At 44.7% G+C, this 23,850-nt stretch overlaps 1 protein-coding gene across 1 annotated transcript; it reads left to right on the top strand.

Moving 5' to 3' along the window:
* The first annotated feature begins 6,259 nt into the window (after positions 1–6,259).
* On the top strand, positions 6,260–10,239 carry LOC147122239 (transmembrane protein 61-like). The gene is made up of 2 exons (XM_085977725.1): positions 6,260–6,717; positions 9,016–10,239. Exons 1-2 carry the CDS (start codon positions 6,374–6,376, stop codon positions 9,326–9,328), a joined length of 657 nt encoding a protein of 218 aa, XP_085833851.1. The 5' UTR covers positions 6,260–6,373; the 3' UTR covers positions 9,329–10,239.
* The last annotated feature ends 13,611 nt before the right edge of the window (positions 10,240–23,850 follow it).

The following is a 23,850-nucleotide window of genomic DNA, read 5'->3' as shown; positions in this document are numbered from 1 at the left end:
GTACTGATATACCAGTGAAAGGAAAATGCATTGTCAAAGTAACACACAAGGACAGAGAGCACACGCTAGCATTAATCGTGGTGCCAAAGGATGTGCAAGCTATACTAGGTTTAAAAGCCTGTGAGAGACTGAACCTGGTAAAGAGAGTCCTCATTGTGGAAAGTGAAGGAGAGACAGTCTATGATGAACTCATGAAAGAGTACAAAGACCTATTTAAGGGTCTAGGCTGCATTCCAGGAGAACACACGATCAGAGTAGATAAAGTATGACACCGGTCATACATCCATGCAGAAAAGTTCCGTTTGCTCTTCAAAAGCAACTGAAGGCAGAGTTGGACAGGATGGAAAGCCTGAACGTGATTCAGAAGATAGATGAGCCAACTGAGTGGGTGAGTTCCCTCGTCGTAGTGGACAAGAAGAATGGAAAGCTCAGAATTTGCCTGGATCCAAGAGATCTAAACAGAGCAATAAAGAGAGAGCACTTCAAGCTTCCTACACGTGAGGAAATCATGGCACAGTTTGCAAATGCAAAATATTTCAGCAAGTTAGATGCATCCTCAGGATTTTGGCAGATGAAGCTGGACGAAGCAAGTTCAAGACTGTGCACGTTCAACACTCTATATGGCAGATACAGATTCCTAAGGTTACCATTTGGCATTGCCTCAGCTCCTGAAGTGTATCACAAGACTATCCATATGATCTATGAGCACCTGGAGGGAGTTGATACATCAATGGATGACATCACAGTATGGGGAACCACGAGAACTGAGCATGACGAGAGACTGAAAAAAGTGCTGGAAGCAACAAGGAAAACAAACCTGAAGCTGAATAGAGAGAAATGCCAGCTCGGGGTGACAGAACTGACATTCGTGGGAGATATCCTTAGCAGTGAGGGCATCAGACCAGATCCCAGAAAGGTGTCCGCCATTGAGAATATGCCACGGCCACAATGCAAAAAGGACGTGCAGAGGTTTAATGGAATGATCAACTACATGGGTAAATTCATATCCAACCTCTCAGAAAAAATAGCACCACTGAGAAGACTAACTGAAAAGAACATAGAATGGGAATGGAATCATGAGCATGAGAAGTCATGGAGCGATCTAAAGAAACTGCTCACAGAGGAACCAGTTCTGAGGTTTTATGACCCAGCGAGACCCATCAAGATATCATCAGATGCATCACAGAGTGGGCTCGGTGCCGTTCTTCTGCAACAATATGACTACTGGCAACCTATTGCATATGCATCGCGCTCAATGACAGACGCGGAGACGCGATATGCTCAAATAGAAAAGGAGCTGCTCAGCATCACATACGCCTGTGAAAGATTTCACCAGTTTGTGGCAGGACAAGCAATCAGTGTAGAGACTGACCATAAGCCCTTGATTGCATTGTTCCAAAAGCCACTAAATAGCTGTCCGCTTAGAATACAAAGAATGATGATCAGGCTGCAACGCTATACACTGAATGTTGCGTACACACCGGGTAAGCTGATGTATACAGCAGACACGTTGTCCAGAGCTGTTGACCCAAGTGAGCCCGCAAACACCACAATGGATGAAAAAGTGAATGCCTACGTGGACATGATCACAAGTGCACTGCCCATAGCAGATGCAAAAATGGAGCTCATAAAGACTGAGACAAACAAAGATGAAACAATGAGACGACTGAAGGAAAGCACCTTGGATGGATGGCCCAACATGAAGCAAGACTGCTCACCTGACATAGCAGAGTACTGGAACTGCAGGGCAGAACTATCAGTGGTCGAAGACATCATCTACAAAGGAAGTAAAATAGTTATCCCAAAGAGCCTGAAAAAAGAGATGCTAAAAAAGATCCATGGAGGACATCTGGGAATCGAAAAGTGTAAGAAAAGAGCACGAGAGGTGATGTACTGGCCACGAATGAACCAAGATGTGACAAATGAGGTGTCAAACTGCACAATATGCCTGAAATATCGAGCAAGCAATCCGGTAGAACCACTAAAGCCACACCCAGCACCAGACAGACCTTACCAGAAGGTAGGCGCTGACCTATTCGTATGTCAAGGGAAGGACTATCTTGTCGTCACAGACTATTACTCCCTGTATCCAGAGGTTTGTAGACTGTACACCACCACTGCAGAAGTTGTGATAAGAAGTATGAAAGCCATATTCTCCAGACATGGCGTGGCAAGCGAGGTCTTCACAGACAACAGACCCCAGTTTAACAATGCAAATTTCCGACACTTTGCCAAAGAGTGGGACTTTGTCCACACAACGTCAAGTCCTCACTATCCACAGTCCAATGGACTAGTGGAAAAATCGGTCCAGACAGTGAAAAGACTGATGTACAAGGCAAAAGACAGTGGAACTGACTTCTACCAAAGCATGCTTGTATACCGCACAACGCCGCTCGAGTGTGGTATGTCACCAGCCCAACTCCTGATGGGACGTCGGCTAAGGTCAAACCTACCCATCCCGGAGAACCTCCTGAAAACAAAAGAGGGGGAGAAAGTGAGGAAGTTCAAAGAACAACAGAAAGAAAAGCAAAAGTACTATTATGACAGAGGAACACAAAACCTACCTGAACTCCACACTGGTGACCAAGTAAGGTTCAAAGACAAAACAAACACATGGACGGAGAAGGGAACTGTCCTGAGTGAAGTTCAACCAAGATCATACACCATTCAGACAGATGAGGGTGCTGTTCTGAGAAGAAATCATCGAGATCTTCTCATGGGACCAGCCACAGCAGGTCAAGAGACTGATACTGTTGAACAACCTGATCACACAGCTGAGAACCAATCATCTGAGGCAACAACTCAGATTCAAGGACAATCAATCAGAAAATCCTCAAGACACGTGAAGCCTCCTGAGAGACTCATTGAGCAAATTTAAGGACTATTGTTATAGAAGGAAGTAATGTTATCTTATTCTTTCTTCAAGTTCTAGTGTATTGACATATTTCATGTGAACACACAAAGCAAGGTTAAAAAACCTTGATCATGATAATGATAATGTAAGTTCATTGGGCCAGAAATTCGCGGCCAGAAGCGTGAGTACGGTCGGGGTACTCACGCATCTGGCCGTTGGAAATGCCGGCGTTCAGCAGGAACAGCGCATGCGGGGAATGCCGGCATTTCCAGACCCGAGGTCTATTCACAGCGCGTGCGACTGCACAGGCAGCGCTTGCGCAGTGAACTTTGTGGATTTCAATGATGGATTCAGTGAGGGTAAGTCCTTAGAAGTTACACTTGAAAAAAGCAAGTGTAAAGTTGTTCATTGGCTGCGGAGGAAGATATATTTTATCGTGGAGCTTCTGAAATGCAATATTTTTTGGGAGGAAAGGGAGGGAAGTTATTTTAAGAAATTTTAAGTAAGTTTTAAAGTTAAAATTTTTTTTAAATTTTTTTTTAAAGGGTTTTCAGAACGGTAGGTAGAAGGAGCAATTGTGGCTGTGTGAATGGAATGTGAGAATGAGTTGTGTATGTATGTCCACATATATTCCTTTACGTATATGTATGTATGTTTTATATTCCTTTACTAATGTGTATGAATGTATGTTTTTAATTATGATTTTCCAATAAGTTACTTTCTCTGAAAGTCATAATTAAATAATACATTCATACACATAAGTAAAGGAATATATACATAACACGCAAAGGAATATATACAGACATACATACTTTCAGAAGCTCCACGATAATAAATATCTTCCTCCGCAGCCTCTGGAGCAACTGTACCCATGCTTTTTTCATGTGTAAGTTGTAATGACTTGACCTCACTGAAAGCATTAATGAAAGCGGCGAATTATACTGCGCACGTGCTGCCTGTGCAGTCGCACGCATTCTGCCTCTGAACCCCTTCGTTCAGAGGACAGGAAATGCCGGTTTTCCCCACATGCACTGTGCATGCTGAAAACCGGCATTTCATCCAGCCAGATGCGTAAGTACCCCGACCGTACTCGCGCATTTGGAAGGGAATTACTGGGCCAACATTTTACATGTCAATAAAATGAAAAATTTAACAATTGCACGACTTGCCCCCTCGCATCTGCGACTGAGGGTCCAAGGAGGTGCATTGCGCAAGAGGTCATCATCGTACGTATCCTCACACTGTTCCCTTTGGGGAACTGTATGAAGTGGTGGAAGGATTTATGGCCGTGATTAACGCTCATTCCGTGACCGTAACCATCTTTGAACCAGCCATTAGGGTGGTTAGTCCTATGGCGGGAGGGTTTTACGGGCTCCCACAACCCATCTGAGGGGGGGGGGGCCACCAACACCCACGGACGCAAGTATCCCGCTGGATGTCCACCCAGAATTTAAAGTTGGAGCTCCGACTCCACTTGCCGGGACTGTCTGGAGTGGGGTTCAAAACCCTACTCCTTCTGGCCCAGCGGCGGGGATGCTTACTGCTACGCAAAAGGCCCACTCCGCACAAAAGGTGACACCCATACGTTTCCTGCGCCTTTTCCCTCCCCGTGACTGGAGCCCTATGCTGCCATTTCACGTTGCTAATCGGATTGGGCCTTTGTCATAGCGGTAGGATCCCCGCCGCTGGGCCAGATCAGGGTAGGGTTTCGAACCCCGCTCCAGACAGTCCCGGCAAGTGGAGTCGGAGCTCCGGCTCTAAATTCTGGGTTGACATCCAGTGGGATATTTGCGTCCGTGGGTGTGGGTGGCCCCCCCTCCTTGTATAGCTTGTGGGAGCCCGTAAAACCCTCCCGCCATAGGACTAACCGCCCTAATGGCTGGTTCAAAGATGGTTACGGTCACGGAATGAGCGTTAATCATGGCCATAAATCCTTCCACCACTTCATACAGTTCCCCAAAGGGAACAGTGTGAAGACACGTATGACGACGACATTGCTAAATAAATAAATGGAATTAAAAAAATTCTTTTAGGGCTTTTAAAAGTCTTTAAATTGCTTTAATTCTCTTTAAAACTACTTCAGATTACTCAAAATAATGTAAACATTTAAAAAAGTTTATAAAAGTTACCAAAATCTTCAAAAAACTTCCAAAAACCTATTTAAACTGCTGCTTTGCATGTAAAAATGCTTAGCAGCTTGACAGAAACATTGGGGGCATGTCCAGTGAAACTGAGGCCTCAAGGGGCGTGTCTCACTTACACTGCACGCTCCTGGCTTCGCGCTGGCTGCACTCCTGGGCGGCGTGACGTCATACGCTGCCCGGGATTCTTCTTTTTCAAACACCAAGTCCAGGCGTCCCTGGAGCTGATCGGCAGTAGCGTGGGGTAAGTGCATATACGGGGCTTGCACGCGCGGCAAGCCCCGTTCACCAATTTCTGGCCCATTAAGTGTTACAGTTAAAATGCAGATTAATACAAAGAAAACATGTTGTTAGTTAAAAGTAAAATACATTTGTTTTAAGAAAGGGAGATGTAATGATATCAGCAAATAGTGATGTTATTTGCCTGTTCGATTATGATGCCTTAATAGCATGATTGCAGGTATTGATTGCTTGTGCCTGACCAGCAGAGGTCATGTGACCAGACAAGCAGGCTGAGAGTTTTTAGTTTCACTTTAGCTGCAGCTCAAGCATGGTGTGTCCTGAAAAGCTGTATGAATTCTTGAACAAACCTTAGATTAAAAGTTATTCTCTTTTATATAAATGTCTCATCATTGAACCCACAAGGAAATCAATACACTCTTCACAGTTAACCATGCTTCCTATTGTTGTGTTATCTGCAAGTTTTGATATTGTGCCCCTATACCCAAATCCAGGTCATTTACATATATTGAGAAGAGCAGTTATCCCAACACTGACCCCTCAGGGACACCACTGTTACATTGCTCCAGTCCTGGGCAGCCTCAATCCAGTTCCTACCGCACAAAACCGTCATTTAATTGGCAATCTCACCAAGAGATATCACAGTTTCTTTGCACTGGCCCTACAATTAGAGCATCAATGCACCCTAATTGTGCTTACCTGACTTGGGAATGCTTGATACTGACACTGGGCAACTAAAGTGTCATTTCTCAACAGTAAAATCCTACACCTCAAGGTGTGAATTTTCCAATAAGGCAAGAGGAAAATGAAAGTGCTGTGAGTACCCACTGTGTGTTGACCTAAATGAGTTAAATGTGAGCTAAGTGATTTGAATGGCCTTTTCTCATTTCTATCTTTTTATGTTTTAAAGTCATTTCTAATAATTTTGTAAAAAGGAATCTGATTATCAGATTATTATTTGTTATCACTTCATCAAGTCTGAGTTTATTATTGATTAATCTCCCTCTGTTTGCAGCATTGACTATGGGCCTTGAGCCATGAATTGTCCAACAGACTGATCCAGAATCTTCAAGGATATTAATTCGCTGCTTGCCAGACTTTTGGTTCAATTTGACTTTGAACTTTGTAAACGACATAAATGGCATATACCCGCTTGCACAATAGAGTCACAATTGGAGGGGCAGTGCTTCTTATGTCAGGAGCCATTTGTTTTGCCTGGTGGAGCGATGAACAACCAGATCCTACTAAAAGTCCAGCAGCCGCATCCAATGAAGAAGTGGTGACAGCTATCCAGCAAACCTCCTTGAACCCGTTACTGAGATCAATCAGTGTTTTATTCTGCTTGATTGGAGGATTCTTGCTTTTTTTTGGCCTTCTATGGTCTGTAAAAGTGAATAGGCAAATGTCCAGGGGTTACAGACATTGGAATAGAACAACTTTATATTTTAACACCATGGAATGGAGAGCAAAGTATAGGCACAGGTAGGACAAACAGCAGATTGGTCCAGTTCCAGAAATAAATTCCAATAGGATTATTGGTCATAGTGTGCAAGACACTGTTTTCCTCCCCCTAGATGCCTGCAAAGAAATAAACATTACTTAGAGCTAATATTCCTCTTTACTTGCCTTTTGGGGTGATATCTACAGTGTAATTGCTCACGTTCATAAAATAGCAGATAATTTAGAAAGTAAATAACGTCTATGAGAATTGGATTATTTTCAGAAAGATTGTGAGAACGACCCATAAAGAGTGAAAATGACCAAACACCAGTGAGATTTTCTATGCCTGGAATAGTGAGCGCGCCATAGATACGGACAGACATGAGACTCTAGTGCATGCTCACTTTGCCCACTTGGACCACAGTTTTCAACAAGATCTTTAAAAACCTTCATGTTATGCTGAAAGTTGCTGGTCTGCTTTGATAATAAAGATCCCATTGTCGAAATTTTCCAATAGTAACACAGATGGGAACCTATTCATTTTACATAGGTTGCTTTGGCATCACAAAACTTAAAAAGGCATAATGTGGTCACGTTTGTACTGAAAATAGTCATTTTAACTCTAATTTTTAAAGTAGATTCTTCAAAGAGTTAAGAGCAAAAACCTCTCCAACACACACACATACTCCCTTCAACAATATAGCCACATACTGTACGCAAACAGGTACTATCCACACTTACACACTCACAGACTGCCCTCACTGACACACTAACAGAATGTCCTCACAGACACACTCACAGACTGTCCTCACTGACACACTCGCAGACTGTCCTCACTGACACACTCACAGACTGTCCTCACTGACACACTCGCAGACTGTCCTCACTGACACACTAACAGAATGTCCTCACCGACACACTAACAGAATGTCCTCACCGACACACTCGCAGACTGTCCTCACTGACAGACTCGCAGGCTGTCCTCACTGACACATTCGCAGACTGTCCTCACCGACACACTCACAGAATGTCCTCACCGACACACTCGCAGACTGTCCTCACTGACACACTAACAGAATGTCCTCACCGACACACTCACAGACTGTCCTCACTGACACACTCACAGACTGTCCTCACCGACACACTCACAGACTGTCCTCACTAACACACTCACAGACTGTCCTCACCGACACACTCGCAGACTGTCCTCACCGACACACTCACAGATTGTCCTCACCGACACACTCACAGATTGTCCTCACTAACACACTCACAGACTGTCCTCACCGACACACTCACAGACTGTCCTCACTGACACACTCACAGACTGTCCTCACTGACACACTCACAGACTGTCCTCACCGACACACTCACAGACTGTCCTCACTGACACACTCACAGACTGTCCTCACTGACACACTCACAGACTGTCCTCACCGACACACTCACAGACTGTCCTCACTGACACACTCACAGACTGTCCTCACCGACACACTCACAGACTGCCCTCACTGACACACTCACAGACTGTCCTCACCGACACACTCACAGACTGTCCTCACCGACACACTCACAGACTGTCCTCACTGACACACTCACAGACTGTCCTCACTGACACACTCACAGACTGCCCTCACTGACACACTCACAGACTGTCCTCACTAACACACTCACAGACTGTCCTCACCGACACACTCACAGACTGTCCTCACCGACACACTCACAGACTGTCCTCACCGACACACTCACAGACTGTCCTCACCGACACACTCGCAGACTGTCCTCACCGACACACTCGCAAACTGTCCTCACCGACACACTCGCAGACTGTCCTCACCGACACACTCGCAGACTGTCCTCACTGACCCACTCACAGACTGTCCTCACCGACACACTCGCAGACTGTCCTCACCGACACACTCGCAGACTGTCCTCACCGACACACTCGCAGACTGTCCTCACCGACACACTCGCAGACTGTCCTCACCGACACACTCACAGACTGTCCTCACTGACACACTCACAGACTGTCCTCACTGACACACTCACAGACTGACCTCACTGACACACTCGCAGACTGTCCTCACTGACACACTCGCAGACTGTCCTCACTGACACACTCACAGACTGTCCTCACTGACACACTCACAGACTGTCCTCACTAACACACTCACAGACTGTCCTCACTAACACACTCACAGACTGTCAATGTAAAAAGTGGTAAACTGTATCAATTACCTGCATCATCATCCCACTTCCAATAACTACTAATAACCATCAAAGTATTTTAGGTGAATTTTCCATTTTTATTTTTATCGTTTGTTGTTCTTTCTTTTCTAGTGGTCCCGATAACTTTCGAGTCCCTTCCTACAACGAGGCTCTCAACTGCAGACCAGTGGTGATGGTGCCATCTAACAATCTTCTGATTCCACTACCACCCAAAGACCCAGATCGTCCTCCATCATATGAAATGCTAAGAGACGTTGGCAGAGTTCGACTTACACCCTGTAAGCGCAGTTTGTCTGATAGTGCACTATCACAGAGAGTGCCGACTCAGATGTTGCAGCAGGAAACACTTGGGCCAGGCTCTCTGACATCTGCCACCTACACCACCCCTCCGCCCAGCTATGAGAATCTCCGCATGCATATTTGATAATGAATGTCTCTAAGAGATAGTACAAAACTCTCAGTATCCATACAGACTCGAGTTCAAAGTCCCGATTGGGTACACATTTTCAGTTTGAAATTCATTGGGTAATAAGAATTCTTCTTATTTCCTAAATTAGGTATTCATGATTCTAGCTTCTAATCATAATTGCCATTTTTATTTAATGGTATAGCTGAAATATTAGTTCAAAAATAGTTGTTTTTCACAATGATTTGGTTAAACTATGAAAACCACCATAGGCTAAAATAATGTGGCTTGGGGTTGTTTTTAGAAGTAGTTATTATGCCATGTTGTCAGAACACAAGTATTTGAATTCAAATGTCATGTTGCGATGTAGTATTGTATCTTTCTTCAGAAGACTAGTTACTTTGTGCTGTCCTGTTATAACAGCTAGTTTTGAAGAAGTTGGGACGTGAGAGAATCTATTTCTAGTTTATCTCACACTATGTTAACCTAAATTTCTAAGAGTGTGACGTCATACTTTGTGATGTGCATAAGAAAAGTCAGGGATGAGAAGAAGACCATTCAACGCATCGAAGCTCATTCATCTAGTACCCGAACACTCTCATCTTCCATCCCAGCTTCGCACCCAATCCTGTCAGCTTTCCGATGGGTGGGTTAAGTTAAAATTACCCTCAATGTGTTTGCTTCCAGTGCCCTGCTTGGCAGATCATTTAAAATATTTAACACTGTCTCAGTAAAGACATGCTTCCTGATTGCCCTTTATATCTCCAGCTCTAATTTCTCACCATACTGTCTAGTAAATCTTGGGTTTACCTTATCTATAGAATTTAATATTTTATATACAGGTAGACTATCCTTTATCCGAAAACCTTGGGACCAGCCGTGTTTCGGTTTTCAGAAAATTTCGGATTTCGGAAGGTATTTTATAAGACTGGGAAATTTGTCGGGGGTGGGTCGGCGGGGGTCGGGGGTCCGCGGGGGGTCGTCGGGGGGTCGGGGGTGGGGGTCGTCGGGGTCGGCGGTGGGGGTGGGCGGGGGCGTCGGCGGGGGTCCACGGGGGGGTCGGCGGGGGTCAGCGGGGGGGTCGGCGGGAGTCGGGGGTCCGCGGGGGGGTCGGTGGGGGGGTCCGCGGGGGTCGGGGTCGGCGGGGGGGTCGGCGGGGGTCTGCGGGGGGGTCGGCGGGGGTCGGGGTCGGCGGGGGGGTCGGCGGGGGTCTGCGGGGGGTCGTCGGCGGGGGTCGGGGTCGTGCGCACGACTTACGCTGACCCTCTGCTCAGCGTAAGTCGTGCGCCACTCTGGTCATGTCGTGCGCACGACTTACGCTGAACGAAAAAACCTTCGGTTTTTAGAGGGTTTCGGTTTTCGGAAGTTCGGATAAAAGGTAATCTACCTGTACTTCAATGAGGTCCCTCCTTAATTACCTTCTTTCTAGCATGCAAAGATTAAACTTTTCTATATTTTTACTGGCACAGTGACCAAACCTGAGCAAGGTGGTCTGAGCAGAGCATTGTGATGCCTTCGTATAACTTCTATAGAATTTTATTCTACTGCTCTAATATACTCTAGCATTTTACACATTGCATATTGAATTGGGTGTTTCCACTATTACTCCCAGGTAACTTTATTAGTCTCCTTGTGCTAACATTATTCTATTCATTGATTACTTATGGCCCACATGTTTTCAACTTATGCCTATTAGTTGCCACTAAATCTCACTTGCTATGCATATGCCTAGTTGCATAACAACCTAAGGGCCTGAAATTTCAGGAGTCCTGCTCTGCCTTGCCTCAATGGTAGCACTCTCACCTCTGAGCCGGAAGGTCATGAGTTAAGTCCCACTCCAAGAACTTGAGCACAATACTATGCTGGCACTGCAATGCAATACTGAGGGAGTGTAGCACTTTTGGAGGTGCTGGCTTTCCGATGAGATGTAAAAGATCCCATGGCTCTATTTGAAGAGCAGGGGACTCCTCCTGGCGCCCTGGCCAACATTTATCCCTCAACCACTCCTAAAGCATGTGACTTGGTCATTTATGTTTGTGAGACCTTGCTGTGTGCTAATTGGCTGCAGCATTTCCTACAACAGTGACTACGCATCAGAAGTATTTAATTTGCTGTAAAGAGATTTGGGATGTCCTGAGGTTGTGAAAGGTGCGATATAAATGCAAGTTTTTTCCTTTTTCTTTCTTTTCACTAGCTCAAGTAGGTTGGAGCAGATCTCCTAGCCACACATAAAATAGTATACAGAACACGTGCCAAATCATGGGGTCGGTGTCATTAGCATGATTGGAGCAGACAGCCTGCATCTGTAAGGATGCAGCAGCGGCAGCCATTCAGATCCATCGACAGATGTCAGAGTGCCTCATGGCTGCTCCGATTGGCAGGCAGCCTGGAGGCTCAGGAAGGGTCAGAGAGAAACAGGTCAACAATTTTAGAAATGCTCCTCCTAAGGAAGCTCAGTAATACTGTTGGAAGATGACCTCGGAGATCGGTTTCCTTTGCCTTTGTGACTTTTGGGGCATTTCCCAGGACCTCAAGGGAACTCGAGCCAGCTCTCAGCTCCCGAGAGTGCTGCTGAGGCCTTATTAGGGTGTAATGGACTGGATTCCTGGGGTAGTCCAGGAACTCCTGAGACACACGGGGGTTAAAATCCACTCTATTGTGTCATCATGTATATAATGTAGGGCTTTCTTGGGTCTTCTGCCTTTCCAAATAATGAAGGCTTTGACACAAAGGTTTGCAATAAAGACAGATGATTTATTCTACAGATTGTGTCTCAAAGTATTTATATTGTCTTTTTATACATCTGTGAATTGTGTACTTTTGCCAGTTATCATTCAATATTTTTTTTGTTCCCAGTTCCCTTTACTGGGAACCCTCTGAGATTACGTATTTAGAAGAGGAGGACCTACAGAGGAATTCCAGGCGGGGCATTCTACCCGGGAGATACCCTGTGCTCTTCTGCAGGTCCCCTCACACCCACGTCTGCAGATAGAGATGATATAATCTCACTTTGGCAGACACAGTTCTGGTGCAGGCTCCTCTTCCCAAAAGAAGCTGAATGAGCTAACACCCAACAGCATTGCTATGATATGTGAATGTCTGGCTGACCAGAATGTTGAATGTTTTTTCAGCAACACCTCAAATTGCTTTACATGATGCTGCATAACAGAAGGATAACCTGAATGATTTTTTAAAACCCACTAAGATGCTGTCAACCATCTGGCACCCCTGCCTGGGGACCAGGCTTATGAGGGTCTGGATCAGCAGAAAGGCAGATACAAAACTGAGCTTTCTTCTGTGAGGACACCACGCAGCATAGTTCTGGCACATGCAGGGACCGTAACGGTTAGCAGTGGCCTGAAACATGGTTATATTTGCTTGTAGGTATACTGACCTATGGGAATGATAGCATGGAATGGTAACCATCCTCACAACCTGCTTATCCACCATCACCACGACTACAGGGGCCTTCAAACAGGATTGATTACTAGGCTACTTCATCACTCAGCGGCCCAACCATGGCTAACAAAAGAAATTAAGGATAGTATTAGATCCAAAGAGGAGTCATATAAAGTTGTCAGAAAAAATAGCAAGCCCGAGGATTGGGAGCAGTTTAGAGTTCAGCAAAAAAGAACCAAGAGATTGATTAAGAGGGGGGAAATAGAGTATGAGAGTAAACTTTCAAGGAACATAAAAGCAGACTGTAAAAGCTGCTACAAGTATGTAAAAAGAAAAACATTAGTGAAAACAAATGTAGGTCCCTTACAATCAGAAACGGGAGAATTTATAATGGGGAACAAGGAAATGGCAGAGCAATTAAACAAATACTTTGGTTCTGTCTTCACGGAAGAGGAAACAAATAACTTCCCAGACATGCTAGGGAACCAAGGGTCTAGTGAGAAGGAGGAATTAAAGGAAATTAGTAAAAAAATACTGCTGGAGAAATTAATGGGACTGAAAGCCGATAAATCCCCAGGGCCTGATAATCTGCATCCCAGAGTACTAAAAGAGGTAGCCATGGAAATAGTGGGTGCATTGGTTGTCATCTTCCAAAATTCTATAGATTATGAAACAGTTCCTGCAGATTGGAGGGTGGCAAATGTAACCCCACTATTTAAAAAAGGAGGGAGAGAGAAAAGAGGGAACTACAGACCGGTTAGCCTAACATCAGTACAGGTTGAGCCTCCAAAATCCAGGGATCCGGATTCCAGAATGTTCTGGAATCCAGACTCCGGGACGATTGGTGGCAGGGTCATCCGGAATCCGTAAAATGTTTCGGAATCTGGACACCCTGAGGGAGGCTTACAAAAACTGGAAATAGGCACAGGCATTTCCGGACTCGGCACGAGTTTCTGACATCCGAAGTCCGGAAATATCGCAACCTGGGCTCAGGCATTTCCGGACTTCGGACATCAGAAACACGTTCCGAAGTCCGGAAAAACACGAAAACCGGCTCGGCCTCGGTCCCGAGGTTGCCGGATTCGGGACACTCAACCTGTAGTAGGGAAAATGCTAGAATCTATTATAAAGGATGTGATAACAGGACACTTAGAAAATATCAATCGGATTAGACAAAGTCAACATGGATATATGAAAGGCAAATCGTGTTTGACAAACCTACTGGAGCTCTTTGAGGATGTAACTGGTAGAATAGATAAAGGTGTATTTGGATTTTCAGAAGGCCTTTGATAAAGTCCCACTTAAGAGGTTAGTGTGCAAAATTAATGCACATGGGATTGGGGGTAATATACTGGCAAGGACTGAAAATTGGTTAACAGACAGGAAACAGAGAGTAGAATAAATGGATCTTTTTCGGGGTGGCAGGCGGTGACTAGTGGGGTACCGCAGGGATCAGTACTTGGGCCCCAGCTATTTACAATATATATCAATGATTTGGATGAGGGAACCAAATGTAATATTTCCAAGTTTGCTGACGACACGAAACTAGGTGGGATTGTGAGTTGTGAGGAGGATGCAAAGAGGCTTCAAGGCGATTTAGACAAGTTGAGTGAGTGGGCAAATACATGGCAGATGCAGTATAACGTGGATAAATGTGAAGTTATCCACTTCGGTAGGAAAAACAGAAAGGTAGAGTATCATTTAAATGGTGATAGATTGGGAAATGTTGATGTACAGAGGGAATAAAAACAGAAAATGCTGGAAATACTCAGCAGGTCAGGCAGCATCTGTGGAGAGAGAAACAGAGTTAAAGTTTCAAGTTGATGACCCTTCGTCAGAATCCTGCTGATGTACAGAGGGACCTGGGTGTTCTCGTACACCAGTCACTGAAAGCAAACATGCAGGTGCAGTAAGCAGTTAGGAAGGCAAATGGTATGTTGGCCTTCATTGCAAGAGGATTTGAGTACAGGAGCAAGGATATCTTACTACAGTTATACAGGGCCTTAGTGAGACCACACCTGGAGTACTGTGTGCAGTTTTGGTCTCCGTACCTAAGAAAGGATATAGTTGCCATAGAGGGAGTGCAGCGAAGGTTCACCAGACTGATTCCTGGGATGGCAGGACTGTCGTATGAGGAGAGATTGGGTCGACTAGGCCTGTATTCACTAGAGTTTAGAAGACTGAGAGGGGATCTCATTGAAACGTATAAAATTCTGACAGCGCTAGACAGACTGGATGCAGGGAGGATGTTTCCCCTGGCTGGGGGGTCTAGAACGAGGAGTCACAGTCTCAGGATACGGGGTGAGACATGTAGGACTGAGATGAGGAGCAATTTCTTCACTCAGAGGGTAGTGAATCTTTGGAATTCGCTACCACAGAAGGCTGTGGTGGCCAAGTCATTGAATATATTTAAGAAGGAGATGGACAGATTTCTAGACACAAAAATCATCAAGGGGTATGGGGAGAGAGCGGGAATATGGTATTGAGATAGTGGATCAGCCATGATCATACTGAATGGCAGAGCAGTCTTGAAGGGCCGAATGGCCGACTCCTGCTCCTATGTTTCTATGTTTCTATGTTTATCTAAAGACTCAAATCTGTATTCATTCCCTCACTTTGGTTTGCATCTTCTTAATGTTGAGATGCTCACCAATGGCTTTCTGATTTTTGTCCCCTTATTGTGGCACTCTCCTTTAACTGTCCCTCTCTTTAAATTTTCATTACATGCAATTTTCCTTTCCCACTACTAGTTTCCTCCATAGATCCATCTAAGTCTACACCTGGTGCTGTGAATAATTATACAAACGCACTTAAACCAGAGACTTCACATTTTCACCAGTTTTAAACCGTTTATAATTGACTTAGGCTTGACGATGAAAATCAGCACCATTAAGTATTCATATACTATTGTCTCACAGGAGACTTTCAGAGCCATACATCGGCATTTAATTTCCTTATAGCTAGAACTGACAGTCTGTAAATGATAATGATAATGTGACACAACTCCCCCATAGGGGTAAGCACAATGATGTTAATCTGGGCTGCAGGGTAATTTAGGGGAGTTTCTCCTTGTAATACAGGAGCCATTTTCCATCTTCAGCTTCTGGGTGGTAATCCAGCAGAGTGAATCGCTCGCACGTTATAGAACCCGTCCGATTTTCATCCCATTGAATTCAGTGGAATGATTTTTTAGCGGGCTGGGGATTTGCTCCCCCCAATCACTGCCCATGTACTGAAGTCGAAAATTTAACCCATAATATTTTGTCAGAAAGTCATTAGCTCCTAGAACTGAATGCAGTAGTTTTTTTTTTAACCAGCGCAGAAATGCAGTGATTGTAAACAACCCTGTTAGTTTGATGTCGAAGTTATTTCAGGAAGCAAAAAAGAAAATGAACACATAATATTAAAAGGGTTTAAAAAACATAAGTACAATGTACATGACAAAAACACCATCCAGACCAAATGAATGCAATTTTCTACCAAATATATGTTTACTTTAGTTAAAGATCTATCTGGCCAGTAATTGGCCCCCACAGGGATGAAATAAAATGGAAAAGCTATGATTAACTAAACTGTGTTTTCGTAACAACTTTGTTAACCCTGTAACCTATCAACATTCTTTAATCATCCGTGGTTAGAATGAAAAATGAGATGGCCTTGAAATAAATGGGTTAATGCATACCCTGGAAGAGCAGAACGAGGAATTTCAGACAAAAGCATGAAGCATTCATATGCTATTAGGATGTTTGCTGTGAGGGAAGGAGCACTCACAAGGGAAAGTTGCTGTATCCTGCTGCATAATCAACAGCTATGAGAATCATTCAAAGTACTGTGAGAGGGGAATGGGGGTGGTGTAACCATGCATTTTAATGCACCACATTATTATAAGGTTTTGCTGTGGTCTCCTACCTTAGAAGACCTTAATGGGACATTAAATCTTTTTAATGGCACAGCAACCAGGCCTGCTGAATGGTGCAGTAGAATTATAGAATCATAGAAAGTTACAGCACGGAAAGAGGCCATTTCGGACCATCGTGTCCATGCCAGCCAACAAAGAGCTATCCAGCCTAATCCCACTTCCCAGCTCTTGGTCCGCAGGTTACAGCATCCCAAGTGCACATCCAAGTATTTTTTGTAACATTTGCATACTGAATTATCATTGGCCCGCAGGCATCTGTAAGGAATACCTATAATATTCACATGTGATCACATGCTGAGTTGTCATTGGCCTGCAAGCATCTGTAAGGACTGCTATTGTTTAGAAGACCCAGGGGGTCCTGACTCCATCTTGTCCACACGGTGCTGGATGATTGAGAAAGCTTACAGACCTGATGCTTCATTAAAATAGTTTAAACTGTAATACTCCGTTGTCCTGCAATTTATTATTTTTGTACAAAGTGTGCAAAACAAGACATGGTGTCAGAACAGGGATTTGAAATGGACATCGTTGGCGCTCCCTTACCTCGAATGAATTGGGAATCTTTGAACTTAGCTAGAGAATGGCGCAAGTTCAAGCAACACGTGTGTAATACCCACTGGAAATGTTATGTACGCTAAGTATGGTTATCAATCTTTAACTTAGACACTGTATTATCATTGTTATAAATCCCTGGGTTAAAGTTGCCCATGTGAAGGTACGGCAAGAACTTTTAAGGACACAATGTGACTAAGAGCATACTTTCCATAATTCTGCACCAGTATCAACTGTTGCAGACAGTGAGGCTGCGCAGTCTCCAGGCAGAAGCCCCAGGAGGAAGGGGTGGAGTCGGGGTTTTTCGAGCGGGAAGAAAGGAGCGACTGGAAGAAAAGAGGGCAGGAGCCCTGAAAAGAGGGCTCAGGAGGCAAATGGCTGCCGCATCCCGTCCCGGGCTTCCAAACTCGGCCGCCGCCCTTCGTATTAGTAGCTCTGCATCCAGAACTTAAAGTGGGATTCAGTGATCGTGAAGAGAATTCAACGAAGGGGTTTGGAGTCGTAAGTCTTGCAGACATTATACATACCATGAGCTCCAACTTAAGCGCGCCAACGAAAGGGTGCACTCGAATTTGGACACAGGGACAGATTCTCCTTTGAATCCATATAAATGGAGAATGTATGTTTATTATGTCTAGATTCATTCTAATGTATGCAAATGTCTAATTTAGGTAATTGACCCGTAATCTTCTTATACTGTCTGATGTTAAAACTATAAAGTAAGATAATTAGAATTAAGCCATTGTAGTAGTGATCTCCTTACTGGACTATAGAGTACTGTCTACAACAGAGACCACATCTCACATATATCTAGAGAACCGTGAAGGGGTTACATTTTGGGGGCTCATCTGGGATTGTGGTCTATTTATGTCAGTAAACTAACAGTATTGAATGCTCATTGCTAAGAGAGTGGTCTGTGGTTTCTACTGGGCTGTTTGAGCATAAAAGATGGATGTTATTGAGGTTGAAGCTTGGTGCAAATGGAAGCAGATAGCTACTACCCATGCCATTGTGCTGAATGGTGTTGCTAACGATGACCCTGATGATGTCTTGCTAAGGGCTCTGAATTGTGTCAAAGCCTTTGGAAAGGTTAGGATAGTTGAGCGCTGCTTGGATACAGCTACCAAGAAGCAGTTTGTGTTGATCCAGACATCAGAGAACCTGAGAGGTCATGGTTTACCTGAGGCAGTTGGGTTTTCTGAAGAGGCTGGTCCCTGTCTAGTTCAGTTTGTCCCTATTACTACTAAGGAAGAAGAAGGGTTTCAGACCAAGTTGTTGTCATTCTTGAGACAAGAAGGAAAGACTATTGCTGATGTCAAAGGTCTGATAGGTCCTTCGGCCCTGGATATGAACACTCAGTTGGTCAGTGCCATTAGTTCTCTGGTGGATAAATGCACCAATCTGCCCTTCGAGGCTCAGGGATACCGTAAACTCCGTATGTTCTCAGGAGTGAGACCAACTCCCAGTGGGGAAGAGGAGTACGACGCCTGGGCTGAGCAGACCCTGCCTCTGCTAGAGGAATGGCAGTGCAGTGACAATGTGAAGAGGCAGAGAATAGTAGAAAGCCTTAAGGGTCCTGCTGCTGACATTGTAAGATTCTTAAAGGCACAGAACACCTCTGCTACTTCCTTTGACTACATGCAGGCTCTAGAAACTGGCTTTGGAACTACTGAAACCATTTCAGATTTGATGGTCAGGTTCAGAAGCACATTCCAGTGTGTTGGATCTCAGAAGTGGATACTACCAAATACCGATGAGTGAATCGGACAAAGAAAAGACAGCCTTTATATGTCCATTTGGGTTCTACCAATTTGAAAGGATGCCACAGGGAGTTTCAGGCGCTCCAGCAACTTTTCAAAGAATAATGGAACAAACAGTTGGGGACATGAACTTGCTCGAAGTATTGGTGTACTTGGATGATATCATTGTGTTTGGGGCAACCCTTGAAGAACACGAAGCTCGGTTGCTGAAAGTGCTTGGTCACCTGGAGGATGAAGGTCTCAAGCTATCATTGGACAAGTGTCAGTTTTGCCAAACATCCGTGTCCTATGTGGGGCACATTGTATCACAGGATGTAGTAGCCACAGATCCATCCAAGATCGAAGCTGTTACCACATGGCCCAAACCGAACACAGTGACTGCCTTGCGGTCATTTCTTGGGTTCTGCGGATATTACAGGCGCTTTGTGCAGGATTACTCCAAAGTGGCCCATCCTCTGAATCAGCTGCTGGCTGGTTACCTCCCACCAGCCGAGAGGAAGAAAAAGGCTAAAGGTAAAGAGAACAAGGACTACTTCAAACCCTCTGAGCCTTTTGGTGTTAGATGGGATGAGAAATGCGAAGAGGCCTTCCACACCTTAAAGCAAAGTCTTACTCAAGCCCCCGTGTTGGCTTTTGCAAACCCACAGCTGCCATATGTGCTACACGTGGATGCCAGTCAAGAAGGGTTGGGTGGTGTGTTGTATCAGGACCAAGGAGCAGGACTGAGACCTGTAGCATTCATCAGTCGCAGTCTTACGCCATCAGAGCGTAACTACCCAGCTCATAAGCTAGAATTCTTGGCGTTGAAGTGGGGGGTGGTGGATAAGCTGCAGGATTATCTGTATGGAGCGAAGTTTGAAGTGAGGACAGACAATAATCCATTAACCTATGTGTTGACTTCGGCAAAACTTGATGCCACCGGCCACCACTGGCTTGCTGCACTATCTGCTTACGACTTTAGTCTCAGGTACAGACCTGGGAACCAGAACATTGACGCAGATGCTCTGTCTCGTCGCCCACACTACCAGAAACCAGAGTGGAAAGATGTTGCTTCAGCAGATGTGAAAGTAATGTGTCAGATGTCCGTGGTATCTGGACCAAAGAATTCATTTCATGCCCGAGAGATTGACCACTTGGGAGCGTCAATGCATGCTGTTCCCCAGGCATTTTGCAACCTTTCCAGTTTGGATGTACAAAACTTACCCATGTTGTATTCATCTGAAATATCCAAAGCACAACAGGAGGATCCCTGTATTCATGAGGTGTTTTCAGCTCTCCGTCTGGGTGATATTACACAGATCGACAAATCAAACCATCCTGACTGTCGTCTGCTCCTAAGAGAATGGGACCACTTGGAAATTAAAGAGGGAGTGTTGTGTAGAATCACTCACCCACCCACTAAACCATGTAATTCACAGTTGGTCCTGCCTGAAAAGTACAGGGAAATAGTGATGAAGTCTTTGCATGATGACGCAGGTCATCTGGGAGTAGATAAGACCTATGGGTTGGTCAAGGACAGATTCTATTGGCCGCGTATGAAGTCTGTGGTTGAGGAGTTCTGCAAGTCCTGTGCACGTTGTGTCCAGAGAAAGACTTTACCTAAAAGAGTTGCTCCTCTGTTTCACATGCAAAGTGATGGACCTCTAGACCTTGTCTGTATGGATTTTCTGTCCATCGAACCCGATTCCAGCAATACCGCAAATGTCTTGGTCATTACAGATCATTATACTCGCTACGCCCAAGCTTTTCCCACAAAGGATCAGAAAGCATCCACCGTTGCCAAAGTGTTGTGGGAGAAATACTTCATCCACTATGGACTGCCAAAGCGAATACACAGTGATCAAGGTAGAGACTTTGAAAGTAGACTTATACATGAGTTGTTGTCCATGCTCGGGATTGAGAAGTCAAGAACAACTCCATACCATCCTCAGGGAGATCCTCAACCTGAGCGGTTTAACCGTACTTTGTTAGACATGCTTGGAACGCTGGATTCAAAGCGAAAGAACAAGTGGAGTCGGCACATTGGACATCTTGTTCATTCTTATAATTGTACCCGAAATGACACTACTGGTTTTTCACCGTACTACCTCATGTTTGGACGTGAAGCGAGGATGCCGGTGGATTTGTGTTTCGGAGTATCCAGTGATGGCACATCACAGAGAACTTACCTCAAGTATGTATCTGACATGAGAAAGGAATTGCAAGCTGCTTATGAACTTGCTGAGTCTGTTTCTGCCAAACAGAATAAAGGAAATAAGCAGAGGTATGACCAGAAGATCCGGTTTTCCCAACTCATGCCTGGTGACCGAGTTCTCATACGGAACCTAGGACTTCAAGGGAAAAATAAGTTAGCAGACCGCTGGGCTTCTACACCTTACATTGTTGAAAGTCAAATGTCACAACTACCTCTGTTTCGGCTAAAACCTGCAGGTGGGAATGGACCCATAAAAATACTGCACCGGAATCATATCCTGCCATTGGGACAGCAAGTGCATCTGGATCCGCCAGCAGATAATGAGCCGACACCTAGTAGGAGAACCCTGCAGAGAAGAAGAAGGAAAAAAACGAGAAACCAGGAAAACTTTGTTCCAGAAGACAGAAAACCCATGACACAGTGTGTGGATCATGAGGAACCGGATGAGTCGGAAGATGAAGAATGGGATCTATGGTACGACCTCCCAGAAAGACGCATAAGACAGAATCTGGATGAATTGTCTGAACCATTTAGCTCAGACTTGGACATGGTCTGGGAAGAATCAGATGCTTCCGAGAAGGAGATAAAAGAGACTGAAAGGCATGATAACAAAGGAACCAACGCCTCCAACGTAGTTGAAGGGACTGAAGACCGGGTAGCCGAAATAAGGAGCTCACAGCGAGTTAAGAAGGTTCCTGAAAGATTGACATACAGTACACTAGGAGTGCCAAGTGTAATGATAGCCCCTACGGTTCGATATGTTACCTCCCTTTATACATGGTTGGGAAGCATGCAACCCCTTATGTGTAAAGTTCATTAGTCATGGGGACATGCCTATATTTGGTAGGGGGGGAGTGTAATACCCACTGGAAATGTTATGTACGCTAAGTATGGTTATCAATCTTTAACTTAGACACTGTATTATCATTGTTATAAATCCCTGGGTTAAAGTTGCCCATGTGAAGGTACGGCAAGAACTTTTAAGGACACAATGTGACTAAGAGCATACTTTCCATAATTCTGCACCAGTATCAACTGTTGCAGACAGTGAGGCTGCGCAGTCTCCAGGCAGAAACCCCAGGAGGAAGGGGTGGAGTCGGGGTTTTTCGAGCGGGAAGAAAGGAGCGACTGGAAGAAAAGAGGGCAGGAGCTCTGAAAAGAGGGCTCAGGAGGCAAATGGCTGCCGCATCCCGTCCCGGGCTTCCAAACTCGGCCGCCGCCCTTCGTATTAGTAGCTCTGCATCCAGAACTCAAAGTGGGATTCAGTGATCGTGAAGAGAATTCAACGAAGGGGTTCGGAGTCGTAAGTCTTGCAGACATTATACATACCATGAGCTCCAACTTAAGCGCGCCAACGAAAGAGTGCACTCGAATTTGGACACAGGGACAGATTCTCCTTTGAATCCATATAAATGGAGAATGTATGTTCATTATGTCTAGATTCATTCTAATGTATGCAAATGTCTAATTTAGGTCATTGACCCGTAATCTTCTTATACTGTCTGACGTTAAAACTATAAAGTAAGATAATTAGAATTAAGCCATTGTAGTAGTGATCTCCTTACTGGACTATAGAATACTGTCTACAACAGAGACCACATCTCACATATATCTAGAGAACCGTGAAGGGGTTACACGTGGAATTGATGTTCTCGGGTCCATTGAAAAGAAAAGGAGAGGAAGAAAAATGCAGCTACCTACTCCTGTGGATCGAAGAAAAAGGGAGAGACATTTTTAATACATGGTCTCTCACCGCAGATGAAGCAAAGGTACTGAAAAGTTATATTGACCATTTTGAAGCATATGTGATGCCCAAGACAAATACGATATTCGCTAGGTAGAAGTTTCAGGAGAAAGTACAAGGAGCTAGTGAGTCGTTTGAACAGTTCGTGACTGAGTTAAAACTGCTGGTAAAAGACTGTGCATATGCCGATAAAGATGAGATGGTCAGAGACCGCATCGTGTTTGGAATACATTCATCTAAAGTGAGAGAGAAACTTTTGAATGTTGGGTCCGGGCTAACGCTGGACAAAGCTATGGACAAAGCTATGGACATAGCTAGATCGCACGAGATAGCCCAAGCACAGTTGAAAACCATAACCGGCGCCACAAACACCTCGAGTGAGCAGACAGTGCACGCAGTTAATAGATGTAGTGTCCGTGTGTAGATAAAGACACTGAAGACAGGAGTTGGTTCATAGGTATTTACTAAGCAAGTCTGGGGGGGGTTTCTAAAGGATATACACAATACACAGGCTTATATAGCCCAAGTGGCAATTACCGGCATTACGCACACCTGGGGCTCTTAAAGGCACATACACCATAATTGCTCTTAAAGGCACATACACCACAATAGACACACACCAAAGAACACCGCCCAGAGAGCGTGTTTCAGAACAGAAAGTGTAGTGTATGTACCTTTAAGAGGAGAACTACTTTTACAGCTCCTGTATACTGTAGTACCGGCAGTGACCACACCTGTATATAAACCCTGAGTAGGGATCTGTACTGTTAGTTTTTAGACTACCCTCATCCAGTAAACACCTGTTGATTGTTAATCTGCAGTCTCCGTCTATTTATTGAAGAACACCATACCTTAAGATTCACGGATTTAACAGAAAGAACAGAGAGAGTTCTAAAAATGAGCGACACAGACATAAAACGCTTCAAAAACTGTGGATATTGTGGAAACAACTGGCATGGAGAAAAGGAGTAC

The sequence above is a fragment of the Somniosus microcephalus genome, chromosome 3 (genome assembly GCF_052327205.1).
Source record: "Somniosus microcephalus isolate GS21.2 chromosome 3, FLI_Smic_1.0, whole genome shotgun sequence".
In the NCBI taxonomy this organism is placed as follows: Eukaryota; Metazoa; Chordata; class Chondrichthyes; order Squaliformes; family Somniosidae; genus Somniosus; species Somniosus microcephalus.
Note: the sequence above shows the minus strand (reverse complement) of the source record. Positions and strands in the feature narration are given on the sequence as shown.

Coding starts and splice junctions, on each gene's coding strand:
- LOC147122239 (XM_085977725.1), top strand. CDS start 6,374: ATGGCATATACCCGCTTGCACAATAGAGTCACAATTGGAGGGGCAGTG. Junction 6,718..9,015: donor AGAGCAAAGTATAGGCACAG/GTAGGACAAACA, acceptor TTTCTTTTCTAG/TGGTCCCGATAACTTTCGAG.